General features: G+C 31.7%; 1 protein-coding gene across 2 annotated transcripts in view; it reads right to left on the bottom strand.

Moving 5' to 3' along the window:
* Positions 1–336: 336 nt before the first annotated feature.
* Positions 337–23,654, bottom strand: part of LOC132919639 (discoidin domain-containing receptor 2-like) — a 214,292-nt gene continuing 190,974 nt past the window's right edge. For both annotated transcript variants that reach the window (XM_060981381.1, XM_060981392.1), the window contains 10 exons: positions 22,779–22,909; positions 17,748–17,955; positions 13,049–13,168; positions 9,278–9,751; positions 7,593–7,780; positions 7,353–7,508; positions 7,078–7,187; positions 6,389–6,574; positions 5,301–5,535; positions 337–3,957 (listed from right to left, as the gene is read on the bottom strand). In XM_060981381.1, the coding sequence (XP_060837364.1) occupies positions 3,658–3,957; positions 5,301–5,535; positions 6,389–6,574; positions 7,078–7,187; positions 7,353–7,508; positions 7,593–7,780; positions 9,278–9,751; positions 13,049–13,168; positions 17,748–17,955; positions 22,779–22,909 (2,108 nt within the window). In that variant the 3' untranslated portion in view covers positions 337–3,657. The remainder of the gene's footprint in view (positions 3,958–5,300; positions 5,536–6,388; positions 6,575–7,077; positions 7,188–7,352; positions 7,509–7,592; positions 7,781–9,277; positions 9,752–13,048; positions 13,169–17,747; positions 17,956–22,778; positions 22,910–23,654) is intronic.

The following is a 23,654-nucleotide window of genomic DNA, read 5'->3' as shown; positions in this document are numbered from 1 at the left end:
TACATTTTTCAAAACTATAATACGTACTTACCGTTTATCTCCCGCAGATACGATAATACATCGGTGTACTCAAATAAGTCATTGTATTGTGTCTTGACGAGGGATGACTGATCTTTGTTCATCCATATTATTATGTGACGATGATAGGGAAATTAGGTTAGTGTAATAAAAAACTCCACCCATAAAGGTATACATACATATTTATTAAATAACATTTTTTTTTCGTTTTTCAAAGACAGATGAATGTTAGTAATACTGATTTATTATTTCTAAAGATAATTAAACAACAATATAGTCAATGAAAATACATTATACAAATACATATGAATTTCAAGTTTATTATAATTATAATATAATGTATATTATACTTAAACATAATATTTATTATTTATATATATATATATATATATATATATATATACTTCATTAAAGACTATTTTTTTCTTTTTGTTTACAAAATACCTAATGCAAATTAATAATATTATGTCTTATAAGTATGGCATTACCTATTGCAAGTTTATATTGTATATATATATAAGAAGGTATATAGTATAACTCTACCTAATTATTTGATCGGATTTCGATTGAAATAAAAGGAAACAATTTTGTGTTCCTTCAACGGTAGGTATAATACATTTTAAATGTGTGCTGGGAATTCGTTATGATTATTAATATATATATATATAAATATAATAAATATGTATAATTTTTTTTTTTTTACAAAATTTTATAGACCAAAAAGTGTTAGAGATTGATTGTCTCTTAGCAACGTGGGCAATTGATTATACCCTCCATGTAATAGTATTATTATTTACACACCATTTCATGCCACCCTTTGAAAAGTGCCATTTTATCATTATCGGTGTCGCGTGACCGCAGCCTAAATTAAATTCTATCGTAAATCAAAATTAGGGTATTAATACTGAGGAATTTATATTATTTTGGAAAGTTTGGAGAAAAACGCGTACTAAACTATATATATATATATATACATATACATATATATATACATATACATATGCATATATATATATATTTATATTATATGATATGCAAATTTAAAAAATATAATTATATATATATATCACACACACCTCTTAAAAAAAAAAAAATAGAAACTGAAATACTATAATTACTTTTGAAATAAATATAGTATGGATATATACTTGAACGATTGTTTAGCTATAATAATAACAGATATTGGCACCATTTTATTTTAAATTGCACATTAAATTATTTTTTATTTAATATAAGTACGATTTATTGCATTTTACACGAGCTCAGCTAATCCACTTTTGAGCTTAATACATTGAAATCATAGTTTTAATATTTTTTCAACCAATATAATACAATAATTAAATACAAAACATAAAAAAATGATCGGAGAGGTATAGTTGGGGAAAATGAGAAAATGTATGTACAATATAAGTTTAGGTCAACGCGATTATAATATGATGATCCGATTGATAATCATACATCGCAGCTATAGTGATAAATAAAAGAGAAAAAACGGAGAAAGAAACATTAAATCCCTTAAATATTAATTTAGAACAGAATATGACGCTTGACGTAGAGGTCATATCCGTTTCAACTACTTGGAAAGACATTGGAGTGAGTTCATGTAACGTAGTAGTATTACATTTACTACCGTTAAAAGAAACATAATAATATGATATATTTTAATAATAAGTAATAGAAATAACGTGGATAATTTTTCGAAATAACATATTATAATTTTAACTACTTATCCACTTGAGTTTTATACATTACAAGTCAATAAATATAAATAGTTTTGTATAAAAAGTATTTTGTCCTGACCTAAACAAAAATAATTAAATTTAATAATTATACATATACATGCGTTGTTCTTGAAAGTGAGAGCGTATATTAATTTAATAAGATTGTTAGAGTTTTCGAATTAGAATCTAACGCTGGATTTTGTACAACAGTAGATATAATATTATTATGTACATAAAATAAAAATCGAAAATCGTATGTACAAATTTACAACACAAAGAAGTTGCATCCTCAATAAAATGAAACAAAAACTATATCATGTAATAACCATTATTTTCCAACACGTATAGGTATTTTATCCCGGGTTGAAACAGATTAATTTGCACTGCAAATTCTCAGCGTTTCGCCACTAAACAGGTTGAATCGTGGAAGACATTGCGTGTAAAATAGATTGATTACATTTGGTTCTCATTAGCAATTAAAACACGGAGTATTATTGTTGAGTCATTAGTGATGAATACCGTCCGACCGTCGTGCGCCGGTACGGGAAAGCGGGCGGGGTCCTGAGTGCTGAGCATAACATTTTATGTTCGAATGAGAAATCGAACTCGCGAAATATTACGCTTACGGTTGTTTTGCAAAAGGATGGTAGCTGAAGTATACATATAGTACCATAATATAATAGTATATACAATAAACTTTTATAACTCTGGAAATGACGTTAAACCGAGTTCAGAAGTCGGGATGCACATGACGATAAATTTTAAATATCTTGGCGTTGCGTTTGAACAATAAACATCCCATGCAACACGAGCGTGTACACAATACTGCTTTTATATTGTATTATAATATTGCATTATATTACAGAAGTGTCCGGCATTCAAAAAAACATATTATCATATTATTTAAGAATTCTAAGTCGAACGACGCAAAACCGAAAAACCCGCAGACAAAAATATCCAAACCACAAAGTCCGGTACGGAAAATTCAACAGAAAAATATATGATTTGATATTCTACGGTTAGAAAAAAAAACACGACCATTTCCACTGACCGTTTTTACGTACGAAATATTAGCATAGTAATATTATTTCAGTTTATATCGTAATATTTTTGAGTATTTATTTTCGTTTGTCGAAAACGATATTAGTCGACGTAATAATATTACGAAAAAATAAAAACTAGGACGAGAACGGATGTTTAGCTGGACATATCGGTTTGGATTTTCTATCCGCAGATTTTGTCCGTTTTGTGTCTTCGACGGAACACCGTACTTGGGCCTAAACGATGACAGGTATTGTGTGATGTATAACTTGCAGCTGGTATGTTTCGACACCGGAGAGAGTATATTATAATATGTGGGATCACGGGTAAAAGTATTTAATTATTACGATAGATATGCAGTCTTATAAATCCTAAAAACAATAATACTAATACTAATACTAATAATAGTAATAATAATAATAATAATAATAATCATTAATTAATCGTTACGGCGTCGAGAAGGGGTGTCATTTACATTATTTGCGGACGGTGAAAAAACTAGGAACAGTATTATCATATTATATAGTAATGACGTATAACGTATACCATAGATGTGGATCAGCGGTGGAAGATCAGTGTTGGATATGCGTGATCGTTGCTCTGTGACATCGCCGCTACGGGAATATCGCGGGGTTCATGGTTTCCAAGTTTTGGGGGAGGAGTAGGAAGAAGGGCGTAGACGAGTACCCGGAAGGATCGCGCACCCGCCCGATACCCGCTCAAACTAGCGTGACACGACGTCGTGTAGTCGCCGTTATCTGCGGAATGATACCACGACTACGGTGTGCGCTGGTCATCGGCAAGCGGCGGTCGTGGCGGATGCGGCTCCGCGTGGGCGGGTCGCGGAAGTGTAGGACGTGTCCGGTCGCGAGTCGGATCATATCACCGGTATGTAACCGAGGTTCTTGCGCTGCAGGAACAGGTGTATCTCCGAGAACTTGGGCCGATCCGAGTCGCCGCGCTTCCAGCACTCGGCCATGATCTCGTACATTTCGCGCGGGCAGCTGGGCGGAGGTTCCGCGTACCTGTGCTTGCCGTTGGCCAGGTACATGTGGTTAGCGTTCTCCACCACCTGTTCGTTGGTCAGCTCCGCCAGTGGCTGGTGGCTGCAGAACATTAGGATCTCCCACAGGGTGACCGCGAACGACCAGACGTCGCTTTTCGACGTGTACTTGCCCTGCGACCACACAAACCCGACCGCGTCGGTTAGGTTAGGCATTCGATATGGCGTAGCGCCGCCGCGGTTCGTTAAAAATAATTATTGTGCTTAGAGATTGGTTATCGGACTTCTCGAACTTTCGAACGTCTCGGACTACTTCGAGCGGCTTAAATTTCGAATCGCGAGCCAATACTCGAAACCGAATACATTTAATTCAAACGCATTTCGAGAAAAATCAACTTCGATATCGATGCTTCTATAAATAGTATACAAATCCGAACTCTAGAGTACTATTTTCTGTATTTCCCGTATCGTTTCATTAACTAAATTCAAAGTTCGAAAGTTCGAAATGTTCGAGTAAACAATGGATTTGATTTTTACTTCGATCTCAAACATTTGATCGAAGTTCAAATTTGTGTTCGAGTTAGTGAAAATTTAAGTAGGACTCGTTTCTGGTTATGTTTAAAGTGTCGTAAATGGAGAGTAATTTTTTGTTGATAAAATGTATAAAAGTATAGTTATTAATTTTATTTTACGTATTCTTGATAAAAAAATGTCTACTGAATTAACCTACATTTTCTATTTATATGGTTATTTGTAATAAATATTATTACATTTGTATGTGCTAACTCACAGTGATACATTTTTTCATTACGAAATATTACAGAGTAGCAGATACGAATATCAGGTAAGATCGTTAGCAATTAAAATATTATAAGACCTTAACAAAAACAAAAATAAATATCAAATCTAATTAACATTTAATTACAACGGAAATGTAAAATGGCGCACATCGTAGTAACTTTTCCATCAACTATTAGATTGTTATTACGGGTAACATTTTAAAATTTGTATTTCACAGAATCGCACTTAAATATTTTGAGTTCTAAATAAACAAACTTTAAAATAATTTAACAAGCTTATTAAATAGAAACATTAAATAATTAAGGTCTCCCATGTATACATTCGCGTACTGCATGAATTTTTTGTGTGAACGATTTAAATTATATTGAATGCATATTGCACAGTCACTATATGAGTTTGTACCAGTACGTCAATGTATACTTAAGAAGTTTGTCTGGACTGAGTATTTTTCAAGTTAATAATAATATAAAGTCTTACGTGTAAATACCATAGAGTAAGCAAAGTAAATTCGAAATGACGAGTATATGAGTAAGTATAAAAGGAAAGTAGATTATAATTATTTCAATTATTTTATTATGCGTATTTTATACACGCACAACTTGACATCAAAAGAATACGTATATATCATTAAAATATCTCTAGTAATATTATGAGGACAATTTTATTTATTTATATTTTAAAGTTGCGATTGAAAAAAATAATAATAATTGACTTACCAGAAGCAAACTCTCCCATGACATCCATCTGATCGGCAATCTCGACTTAGTGTCACTAACGTAGTAATCCGAATCGTATTGACTACAGTACAACGCGTGATCGGATATCTTCAGTGAATAGTTTTTTCCCACCAAGCAATTCCTCGCGGCTAAATCTCTGTGGACGATTCCCTTACCCTCTAAATGTTTCATGCCCGATGCGATTTGAGTGGCAAAGTAAAGCAAGCATCCGTAACTGCGATAATAAAAAAAATCGAAATCAAACAAATTATTTAACGTACTATTATTTAGCCCAATTTCTCATGATAAATATAGTGTTACAGTTGATATGATTATTATAATAACGTGTATCTATAAATAAAAGCTATTTATTATATTATTTGTGGACCAAACCATGTGGCAGACGAGTGAATGTAACTTGTTATTTTTAACACAAAATATAATCTTACCAAAAATTATTCGTTTATAGAATAAGATAGTAAACATTTAATATTTTACTTAAAAACTTTTTATTTCATAATTAATGAGTACACTTATGCAAAAATATGTTATATATAATATATATATTATATGCGTGTGTATGTGTGTGTGTGTGTGTGTGTGTATATTACATACAAAACACTAGGAAAAGTTGGTAAAATTCGTATTTAATATTATATACGTAGGTATTAAACGTCTGCTTTAGATGGACTATGTGTCAAATACTTAAATTCAACAATGATTGGTCAACCTTGAACCGTTGGATTTTTAAAATGCTACAATATTAGTTGGATGGTAAATTAGCCATTTTTAAAATAATATCATTATTTGAAAACAATAGGTAATTTATATTATCATATTTATGTTATAAGTTTATAAACACTATATCATTGTAAACATTTCATAAGTAGGGCGTAATATTATATTTTAGATTTTCTAATGATTTAGAATAATTAAAATAATTGCACTAACAGATATCTAATGTAGTTTTATGTATAATCTATAGTGGCAGAGGTTTTTTTACACTCTAGTTAATTTTTTTTTTAAGCATCAGTGGATTATGTGTGAAGCACTAACGTGTCTAAATAACAGTATATCGATATCCTTACTTGATTGTCGGTTGAGCTTCTGTAGATTCCGTGGTTTGGACCTTCAAGAAACTCGGTAGGTCACCGTATTCGCAATATTCCTGTATGATACACAGAGGTTCGTCAGGGCTGCACACGCCCACAATTCGCGCCAAATTTGGATCACGAACGGTGTACAAGCACTTTGTCTCCCTCATCACGTCTTGTCTAAAGATAAATTCACGTCAAAACATAATATATTTATTAGAGTTATACTTTTTAGAACTCGTATGTGTATTGTCAATGGTTATATTTTGTAAATTTATTTTCAATCTATCTCTGCAATGAACATAAAATTTAGTACAAATCGAATCGTTGACTTATAAAATGGGTATTGTCAACCAAAATCGAAATATCGTTATCGTCATGTCAGACATTTTTGTATCGAAGGTAAGTAGGCAAATGACAAATAAAATAACATTTTTTTTCTTGTGTTATTACGATAATGGCGTGCGCGCGAAGAAATTGTAAATAGGGCACGTTTTTCGAAGCATGTCGTTTAAGGCGGAAAATTGATTTTCGATTCTCGCGCGTTCTTATAATAATAATAATACAATACTAAGGTCTGGAGTAAACGAAAATAAAGAGGAAAAGAAACTACGGACATAAAGCAAAAATTGTTATGTTTATAAATATTTTTTTTTTATTATTATTATTATTATTCTACTCACTTGTTTTGTTCACCACAGCCACGCCGAAGCGATTTGACGATCACTTGTCTTTTGTGGAACGTCGACGTGGCATTGTACTCGGGTATCCCGTCCGTTTCGCATAAGTGGATCTATATAATATGGAATTGACAGTTGTTTATTAAATATCATCGAACATTCCAATCACGTTTGGTGCGTTCGGGAAGTTACCCTACGCCGTGTCTATGTATGTGAGGAGCTCTCGGGGTTATTTTATGGGTAGGGGGGTTGTGTTTGGGGGGGTAAGGTACGCTCACCATTCCGAAATTGCCTTCGCCTAGTTTTTCGATCACTCGAAGTCGGTTCCGAGATATCTCGTACAGTGACGTTTGACTGCACTCGTCCTGTTTGTCTTCCGGCAGCTTCATGCACGTGAATACGCCCGGCGTGAAATGCTGCTCCTTGCGCTCCGTCTGAAACAACAGAAGAAAGTAAAATGAGAATTGTAAATTCCATCTGGTAGCTGTTACGGGGTATCTACGAATGTGGAAACACACTTTGATTATGTCGATGGCAGCGTAGTAATTGTGCAGGTTTGCCGGCAGCGATTTGTTCAGCTGTTCCGATTGCTGTTGCAAGAGTGGCGGTGGTCTAGTGCTAGGAGGTGGTGGTGGATTCAGCGTGTACATCGAAGGTGACGAGTATTTTACGTCGTCCTGCCCAAAACTGCCGACACTTGTGAAGTCTAAAAAGAAATACGAATATAATACCGGTTATATAATAACACAAACGATAATAAAAAGTCAAAAATTAACCACTACGAATGGCATACCGTTGTTTTAAATTCCAAATATAAGATTCATAAAACTTCAAAATAGTTATAAACACAAAATATTGCGAATATTCGAAATAGCGATAAATTCTACGGTGATACACAATAGAACATTTTGAACAAATAGAACACATTATTATTTAGTGATTTAAATGGTTTAATGTATATGTAAATAAACTTTATTTTTAAATACGCAATCCGTTATTATTAAGTATTATAATATTCGTGTATGGATATATATACTTTATGATTCGTACACACTGCAAAAGAGCAGCCACTCAATAACAATAACACTTTTTAAGATGATTTGACAAGAATTGATTTTAAATCAGGTTAATTAAGATTTAAGTAATGGTTAAGTCTCTTCATTATTTTCCCGTTAGCTTGCAGTGAGCATTACCAAGAATAATATCTAAATCACGAGGAGATATAAGTGGATTTTAGTGATTTATCAATCGAAACAGAATAGTTTCTCATATTAATTTCTATATTTTATGAATTAGCGATTTTTAATTTCGATAATACATATAGATATAAAAATAAACAATTGTCATATTATTTTAATATATTAGATATTTTGTAATAAAACAATGTTTGTTTTTTAAATTTTATACAATCATAAAGTATTTTGAACATTCACTATTTAGTGCCTTGGAAAATTTATAATCGCTGTTCGACTAATTTGTCGTTGCTGTATTGACATTACGTGATTTTGAAGCGCAATCATAAAATTCCTAATTCTTACGAAAAAACTAAACAAGAGAGACGCTGATTGATCAGAATAAATCGATTATAATATAAGCATTCGTAATAATATAATACGTACTATAAAGGTCATGTTTATTAAGCAAATAACTCGAGCTAGTTAATTTATTCGACGTTTAGTACGATGATACAAAAGTTAAAAATAAAAATATTATATTTAACTGTGCAAGATTAAAGTTAATAAGTGGGTCTCATATAATATAACGACTGGAAAATTTTAATTTTGTTTAAATAATAATTAACCATTTCGTTAAAATATATGCTACGATTTTTTTTCCTAACGTAAACTATATAGTGGAAAAACAACGAATACTCGTTTGTGTCCGTTAAAAAAAAAAAATATATTAAATCAAAAAATAAAACGCATTAATTTATTTTTATAAACACTCATATCGTGACGAAACAGACGAAATGTATTCAATTAATTTTTAATTCGACCCACAGCTGGTGCGCATACACGCCGAAACACGATTTTAACTCGGCGTTTAATTAGTTTACGGCGGACACTTGGAAAAAATGACTTTTTCACTGTCCGGTAACCACGATCGTGATGATATAATAACAATTCGATAATATTATATATACAACGGGAACTCGCGGCGTGTGCGTGTGGGGGGGGGGTGTACGATGGGGTGGGCGACTCACCCGTGTATTCGCTGCTCTTGCTGGTGGTCAACGCGGACACGTCCTTCTTGAACAGGAACGTGGTGGGCGCGTAATCGTGATTCTTGCCGGACGGCAGCCGCTTGTACGGCTCGTGGTACACGGACGAGTTGTCGCTGTCCTCGGACTCGTGTCCCACGTGACCGCCGACGCCGCCGACGCCGCGACCGCCGCCGATGCCGATGCCGATGCCGCCGCTCAACATCGTGCCGCTCCGGCCGTACAGCGACGACGACCCGACGGCGGCCTTGGACCCGTTCTTCAGGTGCTTCATGTTGATGGACTGCTGTTTGGGCGCGCCGAGCGTGGCCTGCTTGAACTGGAGCAGCGCGACCTTTTGCCGGCCGCGTTTCAGCGCGAGACCGACGGCCACGCCGGCCACCAGCAGCACGGTCATGGCCAGCGACCCCGTGACCAGGCCCACGTACGTCTGCGTGCTGTTGCCAGGACTCGGTCCTGCGAAAAAATAAGGATATTATTTACGGGTTAGGTAATTCGTTCAGTATTCACAATATAATAACGATATACGCGTATAACACGCCCGAAACGCCGGTAAAAAGTCCGAAAACCGAAACGATTTACGCATATAATCACTCGAAATCGTTTTTTTTTTATTCTGAAAACGCGCGTTCTTTACAGATTCTTAAGTTTGCGCGCGGTGTTATTGCCGGAAATAGTTTTTAACTTAAAAACCGCCTTTTTCGCAGTACGTGACCGAAGGCACAGTGTTAAGCACATTTTAAAAAGTATAATGGCACGATGTCTTCAAGACTAATAATATAGGATTTTGCAAAATTAAAGTCCAGCGGAGAACGTATAAAAATAATAACACAGTTTCACAGTTGAGAAAAATAAGTCTATAATGATTATAATTTATAATAAATTGCTTTTAAGAAGTTTATTATTATTACGAACGCGCGCGAAAGATTAATAATGTAATACGTAGAAACCATAGTACGGACACGGAAAACACTGAAGTAAATCAATCTATACTTGAAACAACATTAAAATTATATTTATTTATAAGTAGAAAATACTTCTACGGTTCTACTATAGTGCTTACTAAATAATAAATTAAATTAAACAAACACCAACAATTGATATATCATAGACCATACGCGCACTACATTCGCAACAGGGAGAAATAAATTCACCAACTACGTAAATTAAAAATGATGACATGAAGAATCCTCAACGAGTTTATACTGTTTATGGGATGTATAGTTAATATTCTGAAAGAAAAAAATTAGTCGTAAGCGGAATAGATGAATGAAGAATATTAGTAGATTTTCGATCACTTAATAAAATCTATATTTTATGAGTTTGTAACGAACAGTATTTCATTATATGTATATTATAAAATATATAGTCAGACAGGTAAATAATATGTGTGTACAAAACAATGTATATACCTAATAAAGGGGTTATTAATAAGGAATGTGTGATGAGAATAACAATTACGAGGACGACACTAAATAAATTAAATATACGAACCACGAGAACATTCAGCACGTGCCAAAAAATGAAAGATTCTGAGAATTGTACTAAAAAATATCTTGGAAATAGTGCATTAGTGGTGAATTGCGTCCATAAAAGGTATAATTATTATTTTATAATAGACCCCTCCTGGAAAAGAGGTTATTTCATACATTATTTTATTGAGTTTATGAAAACGACTTATTTTAATTCAATATTATTTAATTATCAAAGTATTTTCAGTTTTTGGGTTGACCAATATTTGAAGAGTTAATATAATTAAAAATTTAACTAAAATTATTAATACATTTATATTTCACTTGAGTAAATTTTATAAATTTTATGCTTATCTGAACAGACATATATTGGTCGTTCTGCAACAGGGGTAACTACAAATTTAATTTTATCCACTACCAAATACAATATAAATAATAATATATTGGTTAGAACAATGCAAATTATTTATTTTTGATTTAGTACTTATATGGATTTTATTGGAAAAATCTTGTGACCAAATTGTATTCTCGAAATTTAAGGTCATCAGTAATTTAAAATAATTGATATATAACGAAGACATCACTGGCAGCAAAATTGACATACCAGTGAGAACAGTGAACATTAATAAAAATATCGAATATTGACTGTTTTACATTCATGTAACTAAAACTGTTGACATACTCTTACAAGTCTTACAAGACACGATTAGTAATAGATAAAGTATAGATATCTATTAATGAGACATTGATTAAATTGTATCTACAATTTGAAAGTGCAATATACGTATAATGATGTTACAAAAACATTAACATTATTTTCAAAAATTATTTGCAATGTTTATACTCTTATTTAAAAAATTAAGAATCATCATAAAATACAATTGTTAACATCGTGCATTTGAGTAAATATTGCTTACACACGACTACATATTATTTCTAATCTAAATACAATGCTCCAGCATAGATATACTTTAATATTTTTACCAATCAGCGAACGAGTGGTGATAAATTCATGATAATAATTTAATCTTAAAAATGTTAGATTGACGTTTCATGATTGTTTTAATAATAATACAAAGAACAAGGCGGTTAATGGTGTGTTATTCGTGTTCGAATTTTTATTGACCGGATAGAGCGTGTTTGTAGTAAATTTGTTCTACGAATTAAAATTATTAAATCGTTAATAATTATGTATATCATGTGATATTTTTTTTTACTATGAGTTGTTGATCCAACTGATAAAATAGTTGTGACTATAGAGAGCGAGGCAGATGTTGTTTGTCATGATAAAAAGTAAATTGTAAGACTATTAGTCTTTACAGAAAAATTAAAAATAATTATGCTTAGATATTTTTCGCTTCAAATAATGGACTGTAAGCTTATGTGTTTAGGACAAGTCTATAATAAATAAACACGAACTTTTTGATTGTATGATTAACATATTATAATGTGTTATTGTAAACAACATCTTTAATTTAAATCCAGACATGAAAAAAACACGTAACCTGATAAACAACATGACGTAAGTTGTTATTTTAGGTCAAATTAATCATAATAAAAAGCAGCCAAGAGTCAAAACATACCAAATGATATATTTTAAAACTTACTCCAGTGTTTTAACACCACTTTTACGTCACACGGTTAAAAAAATATATTACTACTAAATAATATGTATTACCTATTCATTAAAACTTAAATAAACTATCCATTGATTTAAGGTACGAGTCTTTACGTTTACCAACTCAATATTAAATATTAACTTACTGATTTACGTCGATACGCAACAGTATTTATAGTCAATACAATATAAAAACTCACAAACTGCAATAAATATACATTTATTTATTCATTGAATTTATCAACACACACAACGGTCAATAATATAAAATATATTTTTCAAGTAATACAAATAAGACTAAAAAATTATTTTGAACCATGGTATATTGTAATTAATTATTTTACCGTCGTCAAATCGTATATCATAAAATATTGCATCACATTATTAGTCTTTTATAGTCTATATTCAGCAATTCAATAAGTGTATAATTATTAAAATAAACTAAACATTTCACAACAAAACAGTTTTTTCCAATAAAACCAACCAAAATGTATCTACCCCATGGATCTCCTTAACCCAAATCGTACAAGGCGTCTTGGGCTAACGTACACACTACAAAGCCTCCGGAAATGTACAGCACGTGATAATATAGCGTCAAGTACACAATGCAGATAAAAGCGTGCACGAATATTATAATGTTATTGTTAAGTTTGAACGGTTTACCTGTAGTAACTTCCTTCCTCGTTTGCGTCGTATCACCACTCTGGCGAAGTTCGTATCCAGTTTCCTTTTGCGTGTAGAACTGCGATAACAATCCCTCGGTTATGTTCGCAGCGACCAATTCTGTAAATTGCCAATAATTCCGCAAGCGTTATAACATTTCATCCACGACAACACTAGCTGTTCCTCGAATCCATAACTGCCGGTTAATGGATACGTATATAGGCGGGTAACAGGTACCCATAATACGGGCTCTATACGGGACGTCCAGACTAGTTTACATATATTACGGTTCGCGTTTTGCAATTAGACTGCCGCGAACTGCGGTAAATTTTAATGTCGGGTCGCCCATGGTCATTGTTCCAGAGGACGAAAATACATGTTTTAATGGAATGTACTCATTAAAGGAGAGCTCGGGGGGCTTAAAAGCACGCCTGTTATTTGCGCATGAAACACAAACGCACCTGGTCCCGAAACATAAATTTTAAGTTACGTTGTGTGGATAAAAAAATAACAATAATAATAATAAGGAGAAAAAAGTTTTAGTCTCACGTAGGAGCGGTATTGACTAATGGATGTCTTAATTAACGCCAAATGTTTCAGTTACTGTACGCTGGAAACACGAGGGACGTAAATATAGGTGAGTGAAAAGTTTTTAGACGTTAACAACTTTTCTTTTTTTTTTTTTACGTTAGAAAACGTTTTTGTTCAATTCCGTAAATTCCAATGGTCAATATTGATGATGTTTTTGTCCGTCGAATGTTTCGAGTTATTATATATAGTTAATATGACTGATAGACGCAAAGTTTATAATAGAAGTTGACATTTTGTTTTTAGAATAAAACTATTAACAGATACCATTAAATATACTTTACAGACAGCTCAATAGTATAAATCGAATTTAAAACGGTTGACCATTAGTTTTGTCGTGGCATCGAGAATGTATTCGATATGTTTTACCGGGACACGAAGATAATAAACGATTGATTTACTGCCAGACGAAAAACTAATAATTTTTAAACATATATACTATTTATTTGTTTCCATCAAATATTACCTATCAAAATATTAAAGTAATGGCAGTAGTTATTAATTCATTGCTCGCTCTATATGCTTGCATTTTATACTACTCCTCTGTGTGTTTAATATTTTATCATGTACATATGAAACTACTACTTTTTCCGGAATAGTGTTGTATAGTAAACTAGGCCAAAAACATTACAATTTGTCACACAAGAGTATTTGAATAATTTATAAAAGGTTAAAAAGAGTAATATATAATGTTGTACAACCCAATCGTAAATACTACTTTACCATTCTTTAGATATACAAATTAAAATAATAAAATATTAAATTAAGTTTCATAAACATACACATTGTGTTCGTATAGATTACCCAAAAATATTTAATTTTGTGTAACTCACAATGCCCTAACCAATTAGTAAATTAATTTATTACGAGCAACACGTATATGTTAAAAACCTATAGTTATGAACATATTTGGCCATAAGTCTTAGATTAATCATATTGACATAATAAAGTATAATAATGGTATAGTTTAGCATTATACAATTTTTATTGAAAATTATTCTTAGTTTTATTTTAAGCTGTTTACAACATTTTTATTTGATAAACACGCAATACATACATTACGAGTACATTACTAACGCACAAACCGTAGGCAAATTAAGAAACTTTGTTCTCAGCTTTATATTTTGTTATCAGAAGTTTTTTAACTAGACAAACGAATTTATAGTAATGAAAAAAACGACTTGAATAGGAAAAAAATACAGGGAATCGTTCTGGAATGAGTGGAAAATCTGATTTAAGCAAATTATGCAAAGCTAACGCAACACGTTGTAATAGAAAGGTATTATATGGTTTTATACCAAGTACACGCAAGCGAGACGATGGATCCAATAACTTAGTTGTGTGGTTAACAACAGTTGATTAATCTCACAAATTTATGATTAGCATCACACGTGAGTAAATATTAAAACCGTTAGTGACAGGTCAACCGCAACGATACATTATTAATTGTCATCGTAATGAAAACAACAAAGACTCGCTAATATCGATTAGTGTCGCTTGCGTGTTAAGTGACAATGATTTTAATCAGAGAAAATAGTCGAATAGTATAATTTGCAACGAAATCTGTGAGATGATTAAAATTTAGATATTTTGATTAGGGTTTTTTATTATTTCGTAGTACATAAACCACGGTTTACAACGACCGAGGGAGCCTTATCATTTTACTCGTTCGTTGTTCAATGTGCATTGATTCAAGGAAATCCTTTGAAATTGGATTCCTTTAGGGGTACATAAAACCACACTACGGTGGCCACGAGGAATTTCTATTCACTGAAGGATTTGATGGGCTTTTGTATCTTGACGCATTCCTGTATTATAAAAGTTCATTTTGAATAACGTTTCAATGTTGTAAAAATATTGCACACGAATCCAACTGGTACACCTTTTATATTATGTTTTTGTTTCAAGGAATAATTTATTTCAAAACAACTATAACACGAGCACGGGGTTAGTGTTTGTGTGTTTGTGCCTACCATTTATTTTTCGAGTGCATAATACATTCGATAGTTAAATTTAATTCAATCGAGTCGAAAGACTTCAGTGAACGATACTAATAGTCATACTATATGTCGAATTATTGGTGTATAAAATTCGACGGAATTCGTTTAAAATTGTGATTTCGCAATATTTTTCGCTAGATTAATTCATATTTTCGATGCGGATGGCGGGCGGGAGTCGGTATTAAAGCAGACGGCAGTTGTCGGATAATAGATAATAATATACTTATATTATACACACACATACACACACTAACGTCTGGGCACGAATATACGCGTATTATTATAATATATGGTAAAAACGTTTTCGATTTATTTATTTTTACCAAGGGAGTATATACACGGCGGTGGTGTATTCCGACAGAACGTCTCGTATGGAAATAATAGTAAAATGTAACTCGAGCTCGATGTTATTGCGAGAGAAAAATGCGGATTGTTATCCCCATGTCGTCGTTGATGTGTGACGTGCACCGAAAGAAGCTCCCTCGTATGCTGTATCGCGTATAATAATATCTCTCAACGTTTACCGATTGCGACCGACCGGAAATTTAAATCGTACCAATATATACGACGACGCTTCCACGTGTATATATATATACATACACGGAGGGTGGTGAATATATATATATATTATAATAGACCGTACTGCGTTTTCGTCCTTCCCCCCCCCTTTCGTTCCTTTTCCCTGTGCTTGTCGGGCGCTGAAAACAATTTTTGTTTCTAAGGTCGGGGTGTGTACGGCCTGCGTGTAGACCGAATCTCCAAATCAATCTACTGGCTGTTTAAAAAGGACGGCGTTTCTCGTCGAACGGCATTGGTTATAAACGTATTTTTGTCAACTCGTGAACGTTAAAGGTCGTGGGTATGATTTTACACGAATCGCTTTTTAATGAAATGGAAACAAAAATACAAGCGTGGACAGTCACGTACCGAGCTGACTGCTTTGGTGTGAATTCGAGTATAAAATGGGATTGGTCATGCACGCAAACACATTGATGATTGTTCTCTGTTATTATAAACTGTTAGGGAATTTTTGTTCGATTTACGTCCGTCGCCAGACTATTATTAAACGGCAGTCTATGTCTACGGATAGGTGGAACATCCGAAAGTGTAGTATGTGAATTTAACAAAACGGGCTCAACTCAAACGATTGAATAAACTATAATTTATTATACCTATAGGCATACCACTATACACAATTATATATACATAGATGCTTTATAAACATTTACGGTATTGATGAACACAACTGTTTGAGTTTAAAGGGAATTGAAACCAGAAATAGATAGAATAGAATTATATAAAGATCAGTCAATGTGTTTTAGTTTGTTGACTAGTTTATTTGTTGGTTCAGCTTGAAAATTCGGTAATATCAAAATTGAAACAAATTTTATATTTCCAGTATTTATAAGTAAGCCGAAATCTAAAATTGTTTTCCTTGTATGTTTTGGTATTAGGTGCATGTATAGATACAAAAAATAATAGGACTTCTCAAATCACTTTATTAAGATATTTACCACAATATCTTTGTCTTGTTTATTTAGTGACAATTTAGAGTTATATGGCTAATAAATTATAATAATAATACGCTGACTTGTCGTAGATACTTGTGCAGATATAACGTGTCTGGTTGATAAACGTAAATAAGTTTGTAGGGACATAAACTATGCTAAGTTATGGTAAATTATAGTTTTTGTCTATTCAGTAACCGTACCAAGTTCACAAACACCAGTGATTTATGTGGTTGGTGGTTAAAATGACAAGTGGACTTAAGTAATACGCTTTCGAATGAGAATAGAGTGCTGGTTGGTTATTGATTAGCTAGGTATACAACATATGGCTATTTATGTCATCTTTGTTCCAAACTGAATAGGCCATTAGTATAATAATATGAAGTAAATCTACGAACACATTTTAATTTCGATAAATTGTAAACAATAATGTTTATACGTTTCTATTTTTTATAATTAAAAACTTATAGTGAACCGGTGACCCTTAAATGTTAACTTTTGCGATATCCTTTAAACTTTTTCCAAACTGTTATCCAGAACTCGGTGTAATACAAAAAGAATTATTACGATATATTACCCAAGTGCGTCTCGAAAATTACTTACCAGACTCAAACGAGACCTCGCTGATGAGTATCCATCGAGCAGAAAAATAGAGACATATCTTGATATACCGGCCCACCCTGCTCTTCAGATTGATGGTTATGTTTACAGCGGTGTCCTTAATGGCCTCCGACTTTGTGCTAAACTTTATCGGCCATTCTTGCCATTTGTCCCCGTCCAAGCTGACGTAAATCAACGCCATACTAAACACCTGAAAGGGCAGAAAAATATATGTCGTGTTGAGAAAAAAACAATTCCATAAATCACATAGATACACATTGAATATTGTTTGCATATTATTATTTATGTACACATGCACACTATAATGTACGATGCTTTCACGAAATTAAACATTTATCTTTTTAATAATATACTGTACACCAAATAAGGTAAAAATGGTTGTTTTATCACGTTTTCAAATAAATTAAGAAATTTGAATTGTTAAATTTTTTTTTGCAACTGAATTTTTAATTTTTTTAAATTAATTATATAATTATGTTTTTGTTCTAAATAAACAGTTTAAAAAACGTATGGTTAAGAATACAAACATTTCATTAAAATTGTATTAATTTAATATGAAAAATTGTATTTAATTAGAAAATTATAAAACTGTATACTCATAATCGTATTATAAAGACTCAAAAAAAAAATATTAATCTATACTTATCTTAAAATAATTATATACTTGTAAATATGTATCAAAATAAAGCGTGTTACAATAGCTCAATTGTATACAATAAATTTAACGAATATGTCATACATTTTGTAAAAGAACCACTTTTCTGAAATAAATGCTAACTGTGTTTATACAACTGGAAAAGAAATATATTATTTTTAAATGCTATTAATATTATGATTTTCTAACAAAATTAAATGTTAAGTATCAATAATTTTAATAATAAATAAACATTAGCTTATTATTAAATATATTATTATTTTTGTTTGTTTTAGTGTATCGTTAATTTATTTAAGGTAACGGTTTTTACTTGAATAATTGGCAATTAATTAATTCAAATATTATTATATATTTAGATTACAAAAACATAAAATAGCGAGTGATTGATTAATCTTCAAACAACAAAAGTTAACGCCGATGTAATAATATCAATTTCCACCAAGTATATATACATTATTCATTAATGTGTAATTCGATCTGAGACTAAACGCTGGTAGGTAGTTAATATTTACTCAGTCGGGTATTATTACTTACAAATGCAAATAAATAAATAATTCAGTTTGCACAGTCGAAGGAAAAACTGAAATATTAACCGTGTTCCCAAAGGCATATAATATAGATACTATAACGTGTTAAAAATAAAACTTATAAGAACACTGAGGTGCTCCATTTTCCAAATTGAATGAAGTACAACAGAGTTCAACAGGGACATAATATATTATTGGAAATGTTGGATTTGGAATAACGGTTTATGGATCCATTATTGTCTTTCTTTTATATTGGCAATAAATATAATATTCAAATAGAAGGTTATCTGCAAACACCGCCGGTGATCTTGTACTAAACTCAAATTTACAACCCTCGCGGTGAATGTAATAAATACTGAGTTCTGAAAAGTATAAGTAGAATATATTATATGTAATATTATGTATGTAGGTACATCAAAAAAACAAAAACCTTCTCAAACAATAATAATACGATGGTAGATTGAATTATTATGGATATAATTTTAAAAACTAAAAACCCGAATATTATACATAGTAACCGATTGATTGATGGTGAATTTTTTTGTTCACTGTAAAAATACAATGATGGAATATAGAGATATGTTCTCGAACTCGAACGTCTCGAACAATTCAAATAATTCGAGCATAATTAAGTTCAAAATTTTCAAGTATGACGGTAAATTTATTGTATTTTATTTTTGACAATTGAACACACCGTTCTTTACGAAAATCTTGTTACAAAATTAATGATATCTGGTTATGTGATTTGTTAGGTACTATACTTTTTGGACATATACTTATAGTTTTTAGATTTTTTTTCATACTAAAAATAAAAAATAATGATTTTTTTTAATTTGATTTAAAAATTAAATAAATAAACTTTTAACCTTTAAAGTTTATTTTACAACTATATTTTAAAATTTGTTATAAGGTAACATTTTTAAAAGTTCAACAAACTTCGAAAATACAAAAAAAGTTTGAATAAGATCTAAGTTTAAAAAAAAATTAAGTTGGAGTTCGTGAAAATGTAAGTTCGAACTATCCCTAATATAAATGATGGAAGTCACTGTAAAATACTTTGTCTTCATATAATACATTTTATTCGGATATGATTTCTAAAAAGGTTAAATGTATATTATTATAGTATGTTTCAAAATGAACATTTGTAGCCTGTAGGCATTTCTGAGAAATTCTGTAAGAGGTATATGCATTATATATACGTTTACAAATACGACAAACTTTGGTACTGTAGATTGTAGTAAGTACACACAACTTATAAATCATGAGACGTATGTACTATAATATACTATATAGGATTTTTGTTTTTAAAACTAGGAGCATAATACATAATAAATAATAGCAATATATAGATTAGATTTGATAGAATGAAATACTTGCAATAAGATCAAGCAACGTTATTTGTAATAGTTGGGTGAACATTTAAATGGATTAAATTAAAATAATGTATATTATTTAGTATTTTACTATAGTAAGAAATGTATAGAATACAACCACTATCCATCGTGTTGACTGTGCATTTATTGAAAAGCCAATTATTATAACTTTTAAGGGTCTCGAAAATCAGTATATCAAAATGTTTAATATCTCAACAAATATTGCTTTTAAAAATGAGCAATATTCTTTTTATAGACACGCAATTACATGAGCGATAGAAAAATGACAATTTGACTTTCAGAATTTTTAACAATTCTTTGTTTCAACTAAGCTAACAATAATACAAAAACAAAATACCAAACTTAGGTATGGATTAAAAATGTCTAAAAACTTTTAAAGCAATTATTATGAAAACAATATTTCTTGATACATTTTGAATTTTCTAATTTACACTAAAAGCTTAAGCAATGCAATATTATTATGATATATGTACTAAAACTTAATAAAATAATGTTAATAATATCCTAGAAATGCTCGAAAAGTGCAAAATAAAAGTTTTACTTTTGAAGTATCTATTCATGGAATTAATTTTGTACATAAAATACATTGTCATAGAGGACTCAAAAAATAATGCACTTTGCATTTGTTTTCCGAGTCTTAATTATAACTATAACTATCATAATTATTATTAATTATTTGCTATAAATGGTATACTCAAGTATTAGGTTTAGATACGTTAAAAGAAATATTTTTTTTAATTAAATCAACTCTATAATTAAATACATGTGAATTGTGAATACTTTTATAAATACGCAAGTAATATTAAATATTGATTTGATTTTAGAATTTTCAAAAAAAACTATCTACATAAGGACATTAAATTGAAAACGTACATAGTTATAATAAAAAAAAGTATTTAATAAGCTTAAAATAATAACCGACAACGGTTAAAAGTATTATTGTTTTTAATTTTCGAAAACGATCCCGCAGTTATGCCGAAAAAAGTTTTCAAAAACGTGTAAACATAATATAATATCATCTAGAAAATCATCGTCGATATGGAAAAATAGAAATTACTCCTATCGGGCCTACACACACGACGCGTCCGTAGCCTGCCGAATGTCGATTTATGAAAATGGGAAGTGTGAATTAGCGTTCTCGGGTCGCGCCCACGCCATTTGCGACGTGCGTGTGGCGCGTTTATAGGCTAGACGCAAACGAATGCGATAAAACGAAGAAAAAAAAACTGTCACAGAACCGCATTGACGTCGAGTGTATACTTATATCCGACAGCGGCGGATGTATTACGCACTCATATATACAGGGTGATTAGACAATCTCGAATTTGACGAGGGGGGTAAGCGCACGTTTGCCCAATCGCCCTGTACATGCATTGTGTTTAATGTGCCCAGCGGCGCACAATGACTGTTCGTTACTACTCTGAGAGAGCTTTCGTGCCGTTCTTCGAGCTAGCGCATGGGGGAAAGGGACAATCGCGCGACCACTTGCGGCGGTGACGGCTCCGTTTCTGCAGTGCGCGTATAATATTATAATAGTAATATACAAACGGGGCGGCGAGGAAACAATGAGCGCGTAATAACGTATAATAGCGCACAGCATTATAGTGTATTGCTTTGTACGCGAAACGTTATATTACTTATAAATTATAATAACAATAACAATAACAATAACGTGCGAGCGACCGGCTCACGTCGTACTGCAGACGCGCGACCATATACGGTAGCCGCCGAAGCGAGAGAAATCGTCGGTTTTATAGTGATTTTGTCGTTGTCCGATTGATCGAACGGTTTTAGCGCGACTCGTAAAATGGAACGAAAGAAAATGAAATAAACAAGACCGTATAGAGTTTACCGAATACGATCGGCACGCGATGATCGCACCATCTTAAATCGTGCACCGGTTGTGCATCTTTATTCGGGAGTTGTATATGTGAAAATCGCAAACGCTTTACCGAAACGTCCTGGCGATTCAGATTCGCGTTTATCAAAGCTTTGATTTTTGTTTTTCAATACTCATTGCCATGAAATCGATTATATGGGTAAGCAAATCAACTATGTGACCCGGCCGTGAATGCCTTCAAATATTAAATTCTATGATTATAGCACTACTATAATATGTATAAATAAATGTTATAATATGTATCGTGATAATATATCATAATATAATATGATGATAAAATAACAATTTTAAATCCTGCGGACACGGTTATGCAGGTTTACACTGTTTGCGGTGCACATCGAAAATCGCGGTACGATAATTTAAAAAATAAATATTTATTAGAGGCTGACATAAGTCTAAATACCTATACGTCATAATTTATTATTGCATAATTAGTGACCGGGATTCGATAAAACCGTATAGCTCGTAAATCCCGCGGTGTAGACATTTCGAATGCAAAAATATATATATTACAGTACTGCAAAACGGGCAACTCACTTTTACGTCTCTGGTCGGTATATGGCTGCTGTGTATTTTTACTTCTTTGAACATTCGGAATCCGTTGAACTCAAACACCAAATCCAACTTATTGCCAATGGAATCGTTTGACCAGCCGACCCATCTCTTGCCTACAACAATAAAAACATTCAACCGTAGAAAAATATCAATAGAATTATACACACATGTTATTATTATGATAATCCAGAACATTTTGTAGAATGATATTTAAAGGTATTTAAGGAACCGTAAAAAATATGGTAAAGGAGCAAAGGAAGAATAAAATATATAATAATATGTACGTTTTATCTCAGTGTATTTTTTTTTTGTCAGTGACCGCAACTAAAATAACGAATGCTTACCGGCACAAAGGCAGTATACAAATTGAATGGTCAAACGGACACGTATACATCATTTACCACGAGTAATATAATAATACTAATAAAATATTACATATATATGTCTACGTGTAATCGGAACTCGATTATTTGATATTTGTAAAATGATAATATCGAAAAACTTTTTACATACGATTTAAAATATTTGTTTTATTTACACGCATATTTTTCTTATTTTTAGTTATGTATTATTATTTAAAGGAAAATCGCATACGGTAAGATATGTTTTAAATGCGAATTGAGTTTTGCTATAAATCGTGCTGTAAGTGTTACGAACATTAAAAGTGTTTTTAAAAATAGTTTTGATGATAAAAAAAAAGCAAACAAATAAAAATAAATTACGAAGTATTATTGCAAGTTAAAATGATTCAATTTTATGATGTTTACGGTCGAATTATAATGTATATATATATATATATATAGTATGACAATAAAAAAGACTACTTTGTAATTTATTAAATTTCGTCAGGAAAATAAC

Source organism: Rhopalosiphum padi, chromosome 1 (genome assembly GCF_020882245.1).
Source record: "Rhopalosiphum padi isolate XX-2018 chromosome 1, ASM2088224v1, whole genome shotgun sequence".
Taxonomy (NCBI): Eukaryota; Metazoa; Arthropoda; class Insecta; order Hemiptera; family Aphididae; genus Rhopalosiphum; species Rhopalosiphum padi.
Note: the sequence above shows the minus strand (reverse complement) of the source record. Positions and strands in the feature narration are given on the sequence as shown.